Below are 17,529 nucleotides of genomic sequence, written 5' to 3'. Positions count from 1 at the left end.
GCTTTGTGGAACGGAGTTAGTTCGCGCTTACGGACGTGATACCCAGGCACGGGGTTCTCACGATTCCTGCGCTCTCTCTGATGGATGCTGAAGCCCACACAGCTCGCGAACTCAGTGAGTCTCTTCTTCATCTGGCTTATCGCCTTCCGACACCGCTCACTTCCCTCTGGTCTCTTGCCCTCCCAATCTCAGCGCTGGCGCTGCAGAAGAGCCACAGAGTCTCGCTGCCACACCTTGGCTGCAAAGCTCAACGGCTCGGAATGTTTGGTCCGGAACAGTCGTAGCCTAGCAACAGCACTGACCCTCAACTGTCCCTCAACTGTCCCTCCAGAGCCAGTGTCCCTGTGAGTGTGCACAGAGACCAGAGGCCCAGTGTGCCTGGTGCGCACTTGGGAGCCTAAGGCATTTCAAATCTCTGCAATTGCTTGTGGGCCATTTTGGATTCCTTTGAAATGTTGGTGCTAGGTGGCTGAGTGTTTTGGGACATTTCCAGAAGTGAGGCTTGACCCTGAGAAAGCCATGTTTGTATGCAACTGCGGTTAGAGTGGGGTGGAACCACAGGATGCTGAAGGCCTAGTCCCCCAGAGAGCTCCCCACCAAAAACCTCTGTATCTCCTTATCCCCCAGTGTATTCCTTTCCCCATCCCTCTGGGCCCCAGCCAGTCTCCAGGGAATTTAGCAGATGCAAACAGCAGAAAGCTGTTTTCATGGTTTCAGAGATTGTGGCAATATGTATCATTTAAGTACAAACTCAAGAAGCCAACACTCGCTCTCGCAGATGAAATGAAAATGGTTTCCTCATGTCTGCTGTCCCCTGCTCTGTGGCTCTCTGCCTTATGTTTACACGCTTTCTTCACTGTATTTTTTTTTTTTTTGCTTTTATTTCCACCAATTAAATCTTCAATCAATCTGAGATTTATTCGGGAGCATGGTACAACATTGAGAAATTTTTAACCACATAACTATGAAAAGACCACGTCAGTACTCAGTGAGGCCATGCTGCTGGCTGACCACTTGCAGGAGAGGGGGGAAGGCAGGGCAGGCCTCTTCTTCCTGCCTAACTCCATCCTTCCTCAGCTGGCTAATTATGGCTTCTGGCCCTGCCAGGATCAAAACTGCAGGGGGCGGTAAAGTTCCTAAGTGGCTGACACTCCTGGGAGCTGGTCTTGAGTGGACTGGACCTGGCAAGTGTTCTGAAGCTGACTCTCTCAGGGGCATTTCTGTGTCCCCACCTGCAATTCCTCTGACCTAAGGGAATGTGGTGTTACTAACTTCCCCATTTAAACTATCTTTTCTATTAGCATACACTGTTATTACCCTCATCTTATAAAAAAAGATGCGTTCACCCTCCAGCTGTGGCCCCAGTTCTCTGCTCTCCAGCACACATGCCTCCTGCCCCTGCATAGGAGCTGTTCCCATTCACTTCCTCTGATTCCCCTCATTTTCCATCCAAGCAAGTGTGTCCACTCAGCTGCAACTGCTCACGACAGGGTCACCCACCACCCACCAGGTGCTGACTCCACGGGGAGCTCTCAGTCCTCTCCTCGCACGGCCCGGCAGCCACACTTCCCACCGCTGCTCTCCCTGACTTCCTGAAGCCCTTTCTTCACGGGGCTTCCCGGGTCTCAGGCTACTCCGGTTTCCTCCCATGGCCCTGGCCGGTCTTCTCAGTCCCAGCTCCTGAATGCTGGCACACAGCACCCCTGAGGCTCAGTCTTCTGGCCTCTACTACTTTCTGCTGCCGCCCACATCAGCCTTAGGGCTTTATGTATTATCTACAAGTTGGTAACTTCCAAACTGCTATTTCCAATCCAGACCTCCCTCCTGTATTCCAGACTCAAATACCCATTGCCTCTCAACGTCATCTCTTGGAAGTTTAATAGGACTTCTCCTGGGCCGGCCCTCCCCTGGGCCTGCCCTCTCCTGGGCCTGACCTTTCCTGATTGTACCCTCTCCTGGACCTGCCCTCTCCTAGGCCTGCCATGACCTGGCTGTGACCTTACCTGGACATGCTGTCACTTGGGCCTGACCTCTCCTGTTCCTGCCCTCTCCTGGGCCTGCCCTCTCATAGACCTACCCTCACTTGGACCAGCCTTCTGGGCTTGCCCCCACCTGTGCTTAGCCTCTCCTGTTCCTGACCTAAGCTGGTCCTGCCCTCTCCCGGGCCTGCCCTTTCCTTGGCCTGCTCGCTCCTGGTCCTTCCCACTATCTTCTGGGCTTCCCCTCACCTGGGCCTGCCCTGTCCTTTGCCTGCCCTCATCTGGTCCTACCCTCTCCTGAACTGCCCTCTCCTGTGCCTGCTCTCACCTGGGCCTGCCCTTGCCTGGACCTGCCCACTATCTCCAGGGGCTTCCCTCTCCTGGGCCTGCCTTCTCCTGGGTCTGCCGACTCTTCAGGCTGCTCTCACGTGGGTCTGCCCTCGGGTTTGTCTGCCCACCACTAGGACTGCCCTCTCCTGGACCTGCCCTCACCTGGGCCTGCCCTCTCCTGGCCTGCCCACACCTGGGCCTGCCTTCTCCTGGTCTTGCCCTCTCTCTCCTGGGGAAGTAAGCCAGAAAGAGAAAGAAAAATACCATATGAGATCACTCACATATGGAATCTAAAAAAAAAACCAAAATATAAATACAAAACAGTAACTCATAGACATAGAATACAAACTTGTGGTTGCCAAGGGGGTGGGGGTGGGAAAGGACAGACTGGGAGTTCAAAATTTGTAGATACTGACAGGCACATGTAGAATAGATAAACAAGATTATACTGTATAGCACAGGGAAATACATACAAGGTCTTATGGTAGCTCACAAGGAAAAAAAATGTGACAATGAATATATGTATGTGTATGTATAACTGAAAAATTGTGCTCAACACTGGAAATTGACACAACATTGTAAACTAACTATAAGTCAATAAAAAAAATGTTAAAAAAAAAAAAAGTGCTCCATTCAGACCCATGGTTACATGCTGATCTTTTAGGGACAGAGACTAGGTTGGAACCTAAATGTACAGACCGGGAGAGAAAGGGATTTCAACTATTCTGACCAATTCCTGTTGAATGAAACAGAGAGGCCAAGCCCTCCCATTTCAAAAGTGCCCAGTTGGTGAGAAGACCCACTGCAGGGCAGAAGGGAAGGAACCTCCTTAACAAAGGTCCCAGATAAGAAAACGGCCCAGTGACACTCACTCAGCCCACAGGGCCTTCAGCCTGAATGTGAACGTGGGGAACCCGGGCAGAAGTAGGCGTGAGCCCTTCCCTCACCTGCAGCAAGGTGGAGGCAGCTTTCAGCACCCCCCTCACCACCCACCTGTCCAGCCTTCCTCACTGAGTCACAAGGGAACTGGGTGGAAAGGATTTCAGCCTCATGTGTTTGGCCCTGGGCGGGGCTGGGATTCCCCTTCCATCTGAGTGGAGGGCAATGATGTTCCCAGAATAGGGTGTGTCTGGAATCAGCTGCTCCAAGTGCCCCGTGTGTGTGTGTTTCCTGGCACCACAATCTAGAGGGGAGGACCTGACAAATTCTGTCTGACGACAATCCAAATGCTTACCGAGTCTTTTATTAGTCACCATTATAACGTTTATAGTTGTAATAAGGGCTGAGCCCAGACACAGCAGAAGTCAACCTCTGCGCTACCTCATGAGACCTGCCCAGGCCACAGCACTGGATGTAATTTACTCTCATAAATTCCCTCTCCATTAAATGTGAGCTCACACTTGACCCTTAGCTACTTCAACAACCTCCCATTTAGGTTCCTGGGGAAGGTTCTCACATACAACATCCAGGGCTTATGATAGTGACCCCAAAGCATCCCAAATGTTAGAGACATGTACACCTAAGATACACTTCTCGGGGAGAGATCTCTCTATTAAAACAGCTACTCCAGGTAGTGGATAAGAGCAGTGTTGTCTGAACACGTCCTGCCACACACAGGATGCAAGTCAACATTCGGACAGGCTCAAGTTGTGTTTATCTTTGTTCATGGTCCCTGCTTCTTTTTGTAAAGTCTTGTAAGTTTACTTTCTCTCAGATGTTCTGATATTCTTCTTACTCAAATTAGTAATTCCTGCTCTCTGTATTATTAATCTACTTAGAAAATGGAATAGTACTAAGACAGATTGGCAATCTGTTACGAGCCAATGAAGGCAAACTTTCAGGTAGGTTCCTAACAAAGACGTGTCTGTTACAATGAAAGCCCATATTGACAGGGTCTATGAATGATTTGCATTTACTACTGGGGTTTTTTAACTCATATATAGCTAATTTGCATTTTCCCCAAATTCATTTTTGCTTACTAACCCTACAGTTGATACCCTTACGATTTAATTCATCAAAAGCAATCACTTAAGCACTGTACGCAGGCATGTTTGTGGCCTGCGTTCTCACAGGCTGCCAAGCATGACACAAACATGAGGCTAAGTTCATCAGGAAATGAGTGTGCACGTGACCCAGGGCCACACCAACTCATCTACTGCCCTGCACCAGCAACCACAGCAGGAGGCGCCGTAAAATCTACGAAATTCTTCTGCCAGCTCTGAGCTGACAACAGTACTTACAGGTTCCGGGGGCCTCATGCCAGCCAGGGGAGCACACACACGCGGCGCTGCTGCACCAGCCAGGGGCAGGGTCCAGCCAACGTCCCCGCTGTTCGGTGGATTGTACACTTGGACGTTTCTGGCCAGTCCTCTCACCACTGAGAAAAGAAAAGGCAACACATATTTCTTACGCCTGTTTACACATGGCAAGCTATCACTTACCCTGAACTTCTGCTCTGTAGTAGGAGAAATACTGACTTCCTTAAACTTTGAATTATCTACACACAAAAGCACATGAAAACTCTCCAAATCCACATTTAGCCAAACTCAGCCAGCTAGGGCCTTGGTCTCTACAGAAGCTTAAGTTGTTGTCAATAAAAACAAGGGAGTAAAAGTAGTAATACTGGGTTGGCCACAAAAGGACAAGGGACAAGGGGCAAGAGCGAGAAACTGGAAAAGCAGCTTCAGTTTTCCAGCACAGGTCATGGAAAGAGAGACAAGAGGATTCTATCATCTCTGCCTCTAAATGAGAACTGACAACACGGAGGACGCCCATCTAATCCGGGCAGCTAGATTAGCTGGTTTCAATCATTCATTTCTTCTCATTCAACAGACACTGAACGTCTTCTGTGATTCAAAGAAAAGGCAAACACAGGGAGAAATCAAAGATACACTCAGTTCTCAATTAACTGCCCCAATAGGGACTTAGAAAAACATGCAAATTAAATCCATGTATTAGCTCCAAACTCCACTTTAGCAATAACATCATTTTTCTAGACCACTAATCTTTTGCCAAAAGATGTCATCCATACTTGCTTTCTTTGAGCCATCAGCACGTATATTTTTAAGCCAAAAAAAATATTTAGAGGTATGCACCGAAGCCTTTAAACAATACTACAAAGAATTGTAAAACCACTATAAACTGGTTTCTCAACATGTTAGTAGCAAATGAAAGCACAGAGATTTCCAATGCCAAAAAGCACTTCATCAGCAGAGAAACGTGCTATCAAGTAACACGACCAGCAGATTTCAACAACCAACACTGAAAGCTAGTGACAAAACACTGCTTCGTACAAATTTATTGAGCACAAAGCAAAGCTCATGAACTTTTGTCAGTGACAGAGAACACTGATAACTGTAAACACATTTAGAAATCCTTAAGTTACCACTTAAGAAGAATGTGACTTTTACTTCATACACTAAAATATTAACAACTGGTGGGGGTTGGAAGGTAAACTATGTGTAATTGTTACATTTTTATTCCATCATTATGTACTTCCCAAATTTTCTTTCTACTTTAAACTTTACACTATACTAAAAAGCAAAATGCATCATGAAAACGCTGAATTTGTCTGCCTTCTTACTTCCATGTCCTTCCAGTGTCTGGTGTACGCCCTCCATCGCCCTCAGGATAAAGGGGAACCACTGTAACGGTGTCTGGGACATCTGGCTGCAGATTCCTAAGAACAGCATCATTGGTATTCCCAGGGATTGGCACCTAAAGATTTTAATAAAATGTAAAGTACTTGATTTGAAAACCTTGTATAAGAAATAATACTTTGAACAACCAAACACTCAAAATACTAACTGACAACCAAGTCAAGAAGCAGGTTCTGTACTATTGGAACCTAAGGATGTGCCCCCATACAAACTGTTCTAAGAGTTGATGAAGGCCTCTCTGCACACGCCCAGCTCCTTCTTGAAAAGCCCCTGGAATGATCTGATCCCCCAGCCCCAGTCCCCCAAAAGCCCCCATCACCCAGGCACTGAGGCCCCAACCGACTACCCTCCGTCAAGTTCTACAGAAGGAACATGAACTCCTTCGGCGCTATGGTACACTAGTTAACGCTTGATCTTCACTTTGCAATCTACAGCTGAAACTAACACACACTTTTCCCTACAGGAAATAGTGACCAGTTCCTCCAGACCACCTGCTGTGGGTGCATAGGAGAGCTTGTACTGATGAGGATTTTGCTCTGTGTGCTCCCAGCGAACATTCAAAGTGCTGGTGGAAGGGTCGTACATCGAAGTTTCTCATGGTATTCAAAGGTTCAGAAATGCACAGAAAGCACACCACGCATAACCCTAACAACCCAGCACACATGAAGCCCAGGTTTACTGATGGGTCCCGGGAACCCTAGAACACAGGATCCCTTTAGTAGGCACCCACAAATACCTGCTGAAGTAGTGAATAAAGGAAAAAAATGTGATCATCAGGTACACATCTCATCCCTCCACAAGGTATCTTGGCCTCAGAGCATAGTTTGTTCATTTGTCTGTGTTATCCTAGAAGGTAATAAACACCATTCTCCAAGACCAGAGACAAATAACTCCAGTAAGGATATTAAAAGCAATTTAGATCTTTGGGGGGAGGGTATAGCTCAGGGCTACAGTGTATGCTTAGTGTGTGCACGAGGTCCTGGGTTCAATCCCCAGTACCTCCACTAAAAAATAAATAAAACCTAATTACTCCCACCCCCAACAGAGACAAAAAAAAAAAAGAAAGAAAGAAAGAAAGAAAAAGAGCATTATTAACATGCATTTTAAAAGTTTAGCAAACCTCTGTGTCACCCCAGTGTTTCCAGTGGAAGATGAGATTCCACCCCCATGACGGTTACTAAAACAGCCACAGGAGTCCAGGCTCACTTACTGGTCTTGCCTCTTCCTGTCACCCGACCTCCTTCCACATCACAACACAGGGAGAACAGGGTGATGGTGTAAGGAGTGTCAGGCTTCAGCTTCTGCAGGACCACACTGTTCTGCTGTCCACCTATCCTGGTCTGGAGTAAAACAGGGATAAGTGTCAGCTTTGCTCTCTCCAGCTCACTCATCTGTTAGGAAAAGCTCTTTCTCTGTTTGAGGCCTTTGCCAAGATCTGGAAACACGCCCCGCTGTGAAAGTTTAAAATGTATCCTAGAGTATCGTTTTAAATGTAAATGAGACCCCTTAAATCATAAAAAGGATTTTAAGCCTTAAAGTACTGATCTTAAAAAGATATTTCAACTGTCAAGAGGCCAAAACTGCGAAATTCCATCCAAAAGCAAAATAATAATAAGTGGGGCTACAATAGACTAAAAGAATGATGCACAACAAAAGATACAATAAATGTTATAACTCACAGAGGAAAAAATGTGACAATGGGTGTGTATATGTCCATGAATGACTGAAAAATTGTGAACACTGGAATTTGACACAACATTGTAAAATGATTATAAATCAATAAAAAATGTTAAAAAAAGATACAATCAACAAAATGAAAAGGCAACCTATGGAATGGAAGGATATCTTTGCAAACCATCTATCAGATAAGGGGTTAATATCAAATTAAATAAGGAACTCATACAATTCAAGAGCAAAATAAAAGCAATCTGATTTTAAAATTGTACAGAAAACCTCAGTAGATATTTTTCCCAAGAAGACGTACAAATGACTAACAGATAATTGGCATCACTAATCATCAGGAAAATGCAAATCAAAACCACAATGACATATCACCTCCACCTGTCAGAATGGCTATTATTGAAAAGACAAGAAATAAACTGGGGCTGTGAATTTCACCACTCGCGAGAGAGCGGTATGTCAGAGAGTCTGGGTTCATTTAGTAGGTATTGATTTCCTTGACTGTGCCTCTGAAACTTGTTTCAGCTTCTTCTAGCCATGGCTTTATTGTTATTTTCCTTACTCCTCATTATTTCCTTTTCACTGACATGACATATTGAATTAATGTAAATTAAATGTGTTTATGATGTAACTCCACTGTACATTTTACACTCATATTATATGAGTAGTAAACGACGAAAGGATATATGTGACCTGTATGTATGTGCTGTATTTGGGCATTTTCTTGAAAACTAATTAATAGCTAGCTTATTTATGATTATTAGTTTAATAAGCTTCTGTGTGGCAGAAAAAATTTAGATTTAAAACTAACAACTAAATCATGGTTTTGGGTTAGGATCTAAGTATACAGGTTTAAAGCTTGCTGCAAACTCTCAGATATATTTTGATAGACTTGTTACTCCATGATGGAAACAAGCAGGAACTAAATAATCAAATGTCATCAACCAAAAATAACTGAAGAATTAAATGTTGGAGATATTTTTAGATGTTTTTGTTACTAGCTATTTTGAGTTCAATGAAAACAAAGAACAACAACAACAACAACAAAAAGACAAGAAATAGCAAGTGTTGGTGAAAATGTGGAGAACAGGGAACATTTGCGCACTATTGGTGGGACTATAAACTGGTGCAACCACTATGGAAAACAGTATGGAGTTTCCTTAAAAAAATTAAAGATACAATTACTAAGCCATTTGGGGATATAGATTTGAGGAAAATGAAATCAAGATCTTAAGATATCACCACTCCTAGGGATATATATCACTGAGAAGCTCTTGCACACGTGAACCATTACAATATGAACAGGACTGTAAAAGCAAGCAGAGTCATCCCAAATTAGAAAATATTTAACAGGTAAAATGGAAAAATATGCTGCGGTGGAATCAAACAACAGAAATACTCTACAGTAATGCAGACAAACAAGCTAGAGCTACGGGCAACACTGGTGACTCTTACAGAGGTTGAACAGAAGAAATAAGGTATAACAAAATAAACCTATGATTCTATAGGTCCTATTAATATACAACTCAAAAATAAGCAAAACTAAATTGTATTGCTCAGAGGTGTAAACATAGGAGATATGACCATAAGGCAAAGCAAATAAATGATTACCATGAAATTCAAGAGTATGATTGCATACAAACTGGAGTAAGATGTTTTGAACTTGAAAGAACACGCACATTCTTTCTGGGGACCTGCAATTTTCTATTTCATAACCATTGCATTCGCGTTTGCATTAAAATAATTTGCTAAATTGTATATCTATGTTTCATTTACTTCTTTGCACATACACTGTGTTTCAAAATAAAAAGTTTAAAAATTGTATATTACTTATCTGTTGTATAGAAATTGATCACAAAATTTAACAGTTTAAATGAGCAAATACTTATTATCTCACACATTTCTGAAGGCAAGGCTTTAGGGAGTGTCTTAGGCGGGTGGCTTTGCTTTGGTGTCAAGTCATCGGCCAGGGCTGTGGTCATAGAAGGCTTGACTAGGGCTGAAAGAGCCACTTCTATGAAAGTTCACACATGTCTGTTGGCTGGAGGCCTCAGCTCCTTTCCATGTAAGCCTCTCCATAGGGCTGTCACTTTATCACATACTATTCATTAAAAGGAAGTCATTAAAGCCCAGTCCATGCTGAAAGACAGGAATTTACCTCTTCTTCAGAGGGATGGTATGAAAGTATCTGTGTACTTAAAATCACCATAAGTTTTATAGAAAGTCGACTATAAACAAATTCAATGTGGAGCAGCTGTATTAGGGAAAGTATCTGCAACATCTATGAAAGCAAAATGATTGAATCTATTATAAATGAGGAAATGAAATGAAACACAATGAAAAAGACAAGACATTCTCATGAGACTGTAAGAGGAAAAATACAAACCTTGCTAGTGAAAATGAAAATCTGAGTTTCCCGTTTTGGGGGGAAGAAATATCACAATTTTTTTTAGCGTGAAGACTTCAGCCACTTAACATATGAATGATTTAATTCTTAAAGGGGACCACCATGAATCAAATATGTATGGAGATCTTTACTTCACAATATTTGTAGAAGTAAAAAGCTGAAACCAATTGAATGACCAATAAATACAGAGAAGTTTGAATAAATTATGACACATCTGTGCTGTGGAAACATTTTTAAACATTCTACTGAAAAATACTGTACATACAGAAAAATGCAATATTGCATGTCTAAAAGCCCCCCAAAATATCACAATCCGGTCAGACTTATGAAGTCAGCATTCTTATCAAGAAAGAGAACATACTGGGACCCCCAAAGCCCTCTCAACTTCCCTCTAGCCTGAACCTCTCAGGGTAGCCACTGTCCTGACATCTGAGAGCACAGATTAGTGTTGCTTTGTTTTGTACTTTGCATGCATGGAATCAGATCGTGTGTTATGTGGTATACTACACACAGCTGACTCTAGAACGCACTGGCTTGGACTGTGGGTCCACTTATATGTGGATATATTTCAACAGTAAATAGTACAGGACTACATAGTCTGTGGCTGGTTCAATCTACACAAGCAGAGTAACCATGGATACAGAGGGCCGACTGTAAGTTACACACAGGTTAACCCCTGTGTTGTTCAAGGATCAACTGTAGTTTTATTTTCCTTCATGTTGTCTTTGTCAGATTCATCCATATCACATGCAGTTATAGGTATCTGATTCTCATTGCTGCATAGTAGTTTAGTGTGTCTCAATTTGTTTACCCACACCACTGTTGACAGATATTTACAGTTTCCAGCTTGGGACTATTATAATTAATGCTATGAATATCCTAGTACATGTCTTTCAATAAACATATGTGCTTATTGGTGATAGGTATAGACCCAGGAGTAGGATTGCTGGGTCACAGGGTATGCACGGGTTTGGTTTAAGTACACTCCGCCAAACAACGTTCCAAAGTGGTTGGACCAATTTATTATGCTCCCTCCCATCAAGAGTGTGTGAGATTTGCTATTGCTCCACATTCATGCCAACACTTGCTGTTTCCATCTTTTAGATTTCAACTATCAGGTGTGTATCATGAAGTGATTCTCATGTTTTAGCCTAGAAGTCAAGTTGTTTTTTCTTCACATTTAGGTATGCAATCCATATGGAGTCAGTTTTCACGTATGGTATTAAGTTAAGGATCAAGTCACATTATTTCTTTCATATAGATATTCAACTGACCCAGCACCGTTTGTTGAAAAGGTTAGCCTTTACCATACTGTTTTGATGAGTGTAGCTTTGTAGCATAGTTTGAAGTCAGGGAGCATGATACCTCCAGCTTTGTTCTTCTTTATCAAGACTGTTTGGCTATTTAGGTCTTTTGTGTGGGAAAGTATACTGTGTTCATATATTGGAAGAATTAATATTGTTGAAATGACCGTACAATCAAAGGAAATCTGCAGACTCAATGCAACACCTATCAAAATACCAATGGCACTTTTCACAAAATTGCAACAAATCATTCAAAAATTTCTATGAAAACACAGAAGATACTGAAATAAGGGAAACCTCCTAATTCATTCTATGAGGCCAGCATTACCAAAACCAGATAGTCTTTACAAGAAAACTACAGACCACTATCTCTCATGAACACAAATGCAACAATCATCAACAAAATACTAGCAAATCAAAACCAACAATATATGAAAAGAATTATACACCAAGACTATGTGAGATTAATCCCAGTTATGCAAGGTTGGTTAACATTTGGATATCCATTAATGCAATCCATTACATCAGCAGCTAAAGAAGAAAAAAACCCACAATTATATCAATGCATACAGAAAAAAATCTTTGACAAAGTTCAACATTCATTCTTGATAAAAAAAACTCTCAGCAAGTTAGGAATAGAGGGGAACTCCCTCAACTTGATAAAGAATAGCTACAGTGAACTGATCTTGATGAATCACAAAGGTACGACAATGGAGAAAAGATAATCTCTTCAACAAATGGCAGGGGAACAACCAGACATCCACATATTAAAAAACCTAAGAGTCTAGAGACAGACCTTATGCCTTTCAAAAAGAAGTAACTTAAAATGGATGATAGACCTTAATGTAAAATGCAAAATTATAAAATTCCTAGGAGGTAACATAGAAAAAATTCTAGATGGTGCTCGGTATGGTGATGACTTTTGAGATATAACACCAAAGGCACGGTCCATGAAAGAAAGAATTGATAAGGTGCACTCATAACAACAACAACAACAACAACAAAGTTCTTCTCTGTGAAAGACACTGGCAAGAGAATGAGAAAACAAGGCACAAACTGAGAGAAAATATTTGCAAAAGATTTATTCAATAAAGGACTGTTATTCACAATATACAAAGAACACTTAAAATTAAATAAAAACCTGATTTAAAAATGGGCAAAAGACCTGAACAGATACCTCACTGAAGAGGATAAACATGTGAAATTAACATATGAAGAAATGCTCAACATTATATACCGTTAGAAAGTTGTAAATTAAAACGGTAAGATACCACTACGTACCTATCAAAATGGCCAGACATCTGTAACACTGAGAACACCAAATGCTGACAAGGATGTGGAGCAACAAGAACTCTCATATTTTCCTGGTGGGAATGCAAACATGGAACAGTCACTTTGGGAGACAGCTGGACAGTTTCTTACAAAACTAAACATACTCCTACCACACGATCCAGCAATTGTACCCCTCAGTATTTACCCAAAGGAATTAAAAGCTTGTGTACCTGCACATGGATACAAAAACCTGCACATGGAAGTTTGTAACAGCTTTATTCACAATTTCAAAAACTTGGAAGCAACCAACTTGTCCTTCATTTGGTGAATTAATAAGTAAACCATCGTACATCCAGGCAATGTAACATTATTCTGCACTAAAAGGAAATGAGCTCTCAAGCCATGGAAAGACATGGAAGAAACTTAAACGCCCATTACTAAATGAAATAAGACAATGGCTGCATACTGTATGATTCCAATATATGAAATTCTAGATCAGGTACAGTTACGCAGACAGTAAAAAGATCAGTGATTTCCAGGGGTTCAGAAAGAGGGAGGAGGAAATAACTCTGTGGAGCACAGAGGACTTTTAGGGCCGTGTTAACTATTCCATATGGTAGTATAATAGTGATACATGTCACTATACATTTGTCAAAACCCACAGAGTGAACCCTAATGGACTTTTGGTGTAGTGTATCAATGATGTATCAATTTAGATTGATTATCCAATAACATACAAATGTACTCTCTGGTACAAGCGTTGGTAGTGGGGGAGGTTGTGCATGTCTGGGAGCAAGGGGTAACTTCTGTATTTTCTGCTCAATTTTGCTATGAACATAAAATAAACATAAAATAAACACAGCCTCTTAAGAAAACATTTTTAAATAAAAAATAGAAAAAAGGGACAATCCCCTACTCGTTTTTGAGGCTAGTATTAGCCTTAAAAGACCTTGTAAGAAAATTACAAATCAGTATCTTATGAAAATAGACATACAGTTTTCTAGTAAAATTATAGCAAATTAAATCCAGAAATTTATAAAAGGAATACTACATCACAAACAAGTGGTGGGGGGGCGGTTTCTCGTGATGCAAACCTAGTTAAAGAGACATCACTGATATAACCCATTATATTAACTGACTAAAGGATGATGCAGCAATTTTTTTCAGTAAAGGACCAAACAGCAAATATTTTAAGCTTTGTGGGTGACATACACTTTTTACAGAATATTATTCTTCTTTTTACAATCCGTTAAAAAATGTAAAAGATGTGTTTTAGCTTGCTGCCTCTACACAAACAGCCAGTGGGCAGGATTCGGTCTGTGGGTCACAGTATGCTGATCCCCGGACTAAGAAAAAATCAAAACCATATGATTATATCAGCCGATGCAGAAAAGAAACCTGAAACTTTCAAAATATATCCATCATTAAAAACTCTAGCCAATTAGGAATACAAGGGGACTTCCTTAATCTGATGAAGGGCATCTACAGAAAAAATCTACAGCTAACTTCATACATAATAGTAAAAGATTTAACGTTTTATCCCAGAATCAAGAACAAAGCAAGGATATATAAAACTTTTACCACTCCTATTCAACATCCTACATTGACTAGTCAGTACAATAAAGCAAGGGGGAAAAAGCATAGAAATTGGAAAGGATGACATGATCATGAAAGCAGAAATCTCCAGAATCTATAAAAAGTTGGAATTAGTAAGTGAATTTAGCAAAGTTGCACAATAAAAGGTCAACGTACAAAAATTAAATTGTAATGTATAGAATATTAATGAAAAATAAGAAGCCAACTCTTTTTTAAAATACCATTTAAATAGCTTCTTTTTTTAAAAAAGGAAATACTTTGATATAAATCTAAGAAATACATTCAGGCGCTGTATACTTAAAACTAAAAAAAGCTAACGAAAGAAAACAAAGGATGTCTGAAAGTCTAAGTAAATGGAAAGATAGATTATGCTCATGGATTGAAAGACTCCATAGAGTTAAAATATCAATTCTTTAAAACAAAAAAATCTATATATTTAATGCAATTTCAATAAAAACCCCAGTATTACCTATTGTGTATATTGACACATTAATTTTAAACTCTATACAGAAAGTGATAATAATTAGAATAGCAAAAATGTTTTTGAAAAGAAGAAAATCTTATTTTAAGACTTACTATAAAGTGACAGTTACAACACTCAAGATAATATGGTACTGATGAACGGAAAGACATACAGATCAATGGAACCAGACAGTTCATGAATCCAATACAGGCTTTTCTACTGAGGTAAAATTACATAACATAAAATTCATCATTTTAACTATTTTTAAGAGTACAATTCTGTGCTATCTTTGGAACTAAGGTCTGTAGTAATTTCCTTACTTTCATTTCTGATTTTAGTGATTTGAGGCTTTTTTTTTTTCTGATCACTCTAGCTAAGGTTTTGTCAATTTTGTTGCCCTTTTAAATGATTTTGGTCCATTTATTTTCTCTCTTGTTTTTCTATTCTCTATCTCCACTATAATCTTGACTATTTCCTTCCTTCTACTCATTTTGTGTTTAGTTTATTCTTCTTGATTAATTGATTTGAGATATTTATTTTTAACATGGGCATTTAAAACTATACATTTCTCTGAGTATATACTTCATTGCATCACGTAAGTTTGGGTACAGCATGTTTATGTTTTTTGTTTTCATTTGTTTTAAGGTATTTTCTAATTTCTCTTGATTTTTTTTTTTTTTTTTTTTTGGTCCATTGGTTGGTTGTGTTGTTACTGTCGACGTATATGTGAATTTTCCAGTTTTTCTTCTGTTGTGTCAGGGACACTTTCATGGGAATTTCTCTATTTCCTTGGGCAGAGGAAGGAATTCATGAGTAGACCAGAAAAAAGCAGAAGAAAGTGGAATGGATTCTGGCCGCCTAGTCACAGAGCTACTTCCCTTCAACATTTAATAAAATAAGTTTATATTTTATTTAAATGACTCTCCTCTCCAGCAATGACAGTGACAACTACAGAGAAACTTAAGTATTTATCCTACAATAGGGGAGAGAGAGGTAATAATGTAGCAGAGAGAGGGGTGGGATAACAGAAGAGGATAAAAGATAAGGAACAAAATTACAATCGTGTGGAAATTTGTATGACCAAGGTGACACTGAAGATAATTTGGCAAAAGAATGGTTATGCTAGGGGTTTTAAACACTGGCTGTGCATTTCACTCAACTTGGGGAACTGATCAAATAATTTCCAGGCCTTCACTCCAAACCACAGACCATGAAAAAAGGAAAAGACTGAAGACTTGGGTTTGTAACAAAATTTTAATGCAGTTATTCATCCAAAGATACTATTTTCAAAAGTGAACACGGAAGTCATGAATTCAACTTCTAGGAATGGTGAAGCAGGTAATTTTAAACAATAAACACACAGAACTACTATAAAAATGATGCAAAAACTTTTAGTCTGTTGTAAAGCATCAGAGAACTAATAAAGAAGGACATTTTTAGCTATAATCCAGGAGCCTAACATTTGCTGCCTTTTTTTCCCTAGAAAAAAAGAACTTACCAATTCTATGAATGGCAGCAGAAATCCTGAGAAGATAAGCTAGGAACTGATACACCCAGTGGTCTCCAGGAAGTTCTCGAAGTGCTGGCTGTCCTCCTCAGGGATGAAGGGCCGCAGACTGAGCAGCAGGAACTGGTGGCCGTCCCCGTGGAGCTGCCGCAGGTTGACGGAGAACTCGTGCACCGAGGCCCTGGCGCGATGCTCGTGCAGCAGGGAGGCAAACTGCTGGGTCTCTGCGATGGCAGCTTGGTGTGCAGCGTGAGCGTGTAGTCCTGCAGCAGCTCAGCTCGCTCCAGCTGACTGTCCTGGCATGCGGTGCCATCTGTATGCAGAAGGACAAGGGCGAGACGTCCTCCATGTGCACACACCCAGGGAAGGAGAAGGTGCTGGCTTCTGTGTCACAGGGCTCCTTCATGTCCACCTTTGTGGGAGAGTCATCACTGTGAAGAGACAGGTGGTGGGTGGGGGTCGAGGCCCCATCAAATACGGCTCTGTCCAGGGAGTCGATGGTGGACTCTGGGTACACAGTCTGGAAGACTCTTCTGCAGCGACCTTGCTCTCTGCGGCCAGGACACCAGGCAGCACGCCTCCATGGGCCCCACTCCGCTCTCCGACAGGGAGTCTGTGGCGAGGCCTCTGGAACTTTCTGCACACACACTCTGGCTGGGGGAGATGCCGGGGCCCAGGCTGTCTTCAGGATCACCAGGTGTGAGGTGTCATCCTGCACACAGGACACGGCAGTGATGTCATGGATGGGGACCCTGAAGATGGTGTCCTCCCCATCCCTTCAGGCCAGCTTGACGTTGCACGCAGACAGGCTGATCACAGCATCATGCTCCTCGGTCTGGAGCTGGTGGGCTCTCTCTGCACTGTCTATGAAACGCAGGATTTCGGTCCTACCGGAGGGATTCAGCTATCCTGCTACGGACATTAACTGCCCTAAGTACCTCACCTCCTTCTCAGTACAGTCGCTCAGCAGTCTGCTGGGCTCCACGCGCTCAGGCAGGGACAGCACCACAGTGTGCAGAGGGCACTTCTCTGTCATCTTCTCATGGGCTTTCTTGTCTCTACTCTTTTCACCTTTTAGGAATACTCATTTAAGTGGTGACTCAATTCCCGGCCCGTTGGAAAGTCTGAGGAGGTATTCCTTGGGGGAATTCTGGTTCCTCCCCTTCTGCCAACAGTTACTGTGCATTCCCTTCTGTTCACTTCCGATCTTGTTGAAAAATACAGTCAGATGTTAGCCCTCCCTCTTCTTGCCCTTCTTGCCCTCCTCTTCCATGTCACTGTGAGAGGCCCCTGAGGCCCGGCCCGCCCTGGGAGCCACGCCCTGCCGTGGCT

General features: G+C 41.6%; 1 protein-coding gene across 14 annotated transcripts in view; it reads right to left on the bottom strand.

The window, feature by feature from the left end:
* Positions 1-6: 6 nt before the first annotated feature.
* LOC106730891 (translation initiation factor IF-2) overlaps positions 7-17,529 on the bottom strand; it is a 73,107-nt gene continuing 55,584 nt past the window's right edge. For 2 of the 14 annotated variants that reach the window (XR_004319737.1, XR_004319740.1), the window contains 5 exons: positions 12,641-12,723; positions 7,179-7,308; positions 5,893-6,026; positions 4,550-4,686; positions 7-200 (listed from right to left, as the gene is read on the bottom strand). Coding sequence is in view for 6 of the 14 variants with exons in the window: in XM_032479274.1 (XP_032335165.1) it covers positions 16,286-16,909 (624 nt within the window). In the remaining 8 variants the exon portion in view is untranslated. The other 12 variants (XR_004319738.1, XR_004319741.1, XR_004319743.1 and 9 more) reach the window with 8 other exon arrangements.

This window comes from Camelus ferus, chromosome 5, assembly GCF_009834535.1.
Source record: "Camelus ferus isolate YT-003-E chromosome 5, BCGSAC_Cfer_1.0, whole genome shotgun sequence".
Lineage (NCBI taxonomy): Eukaryota > Metazoa > Chordata > Mammalia > Artiodactyla > Camelidae > Camelus > Camelus ferus.
This window is presented reverse-complemented; position numbering and strand designations above follow the sequence as displayed.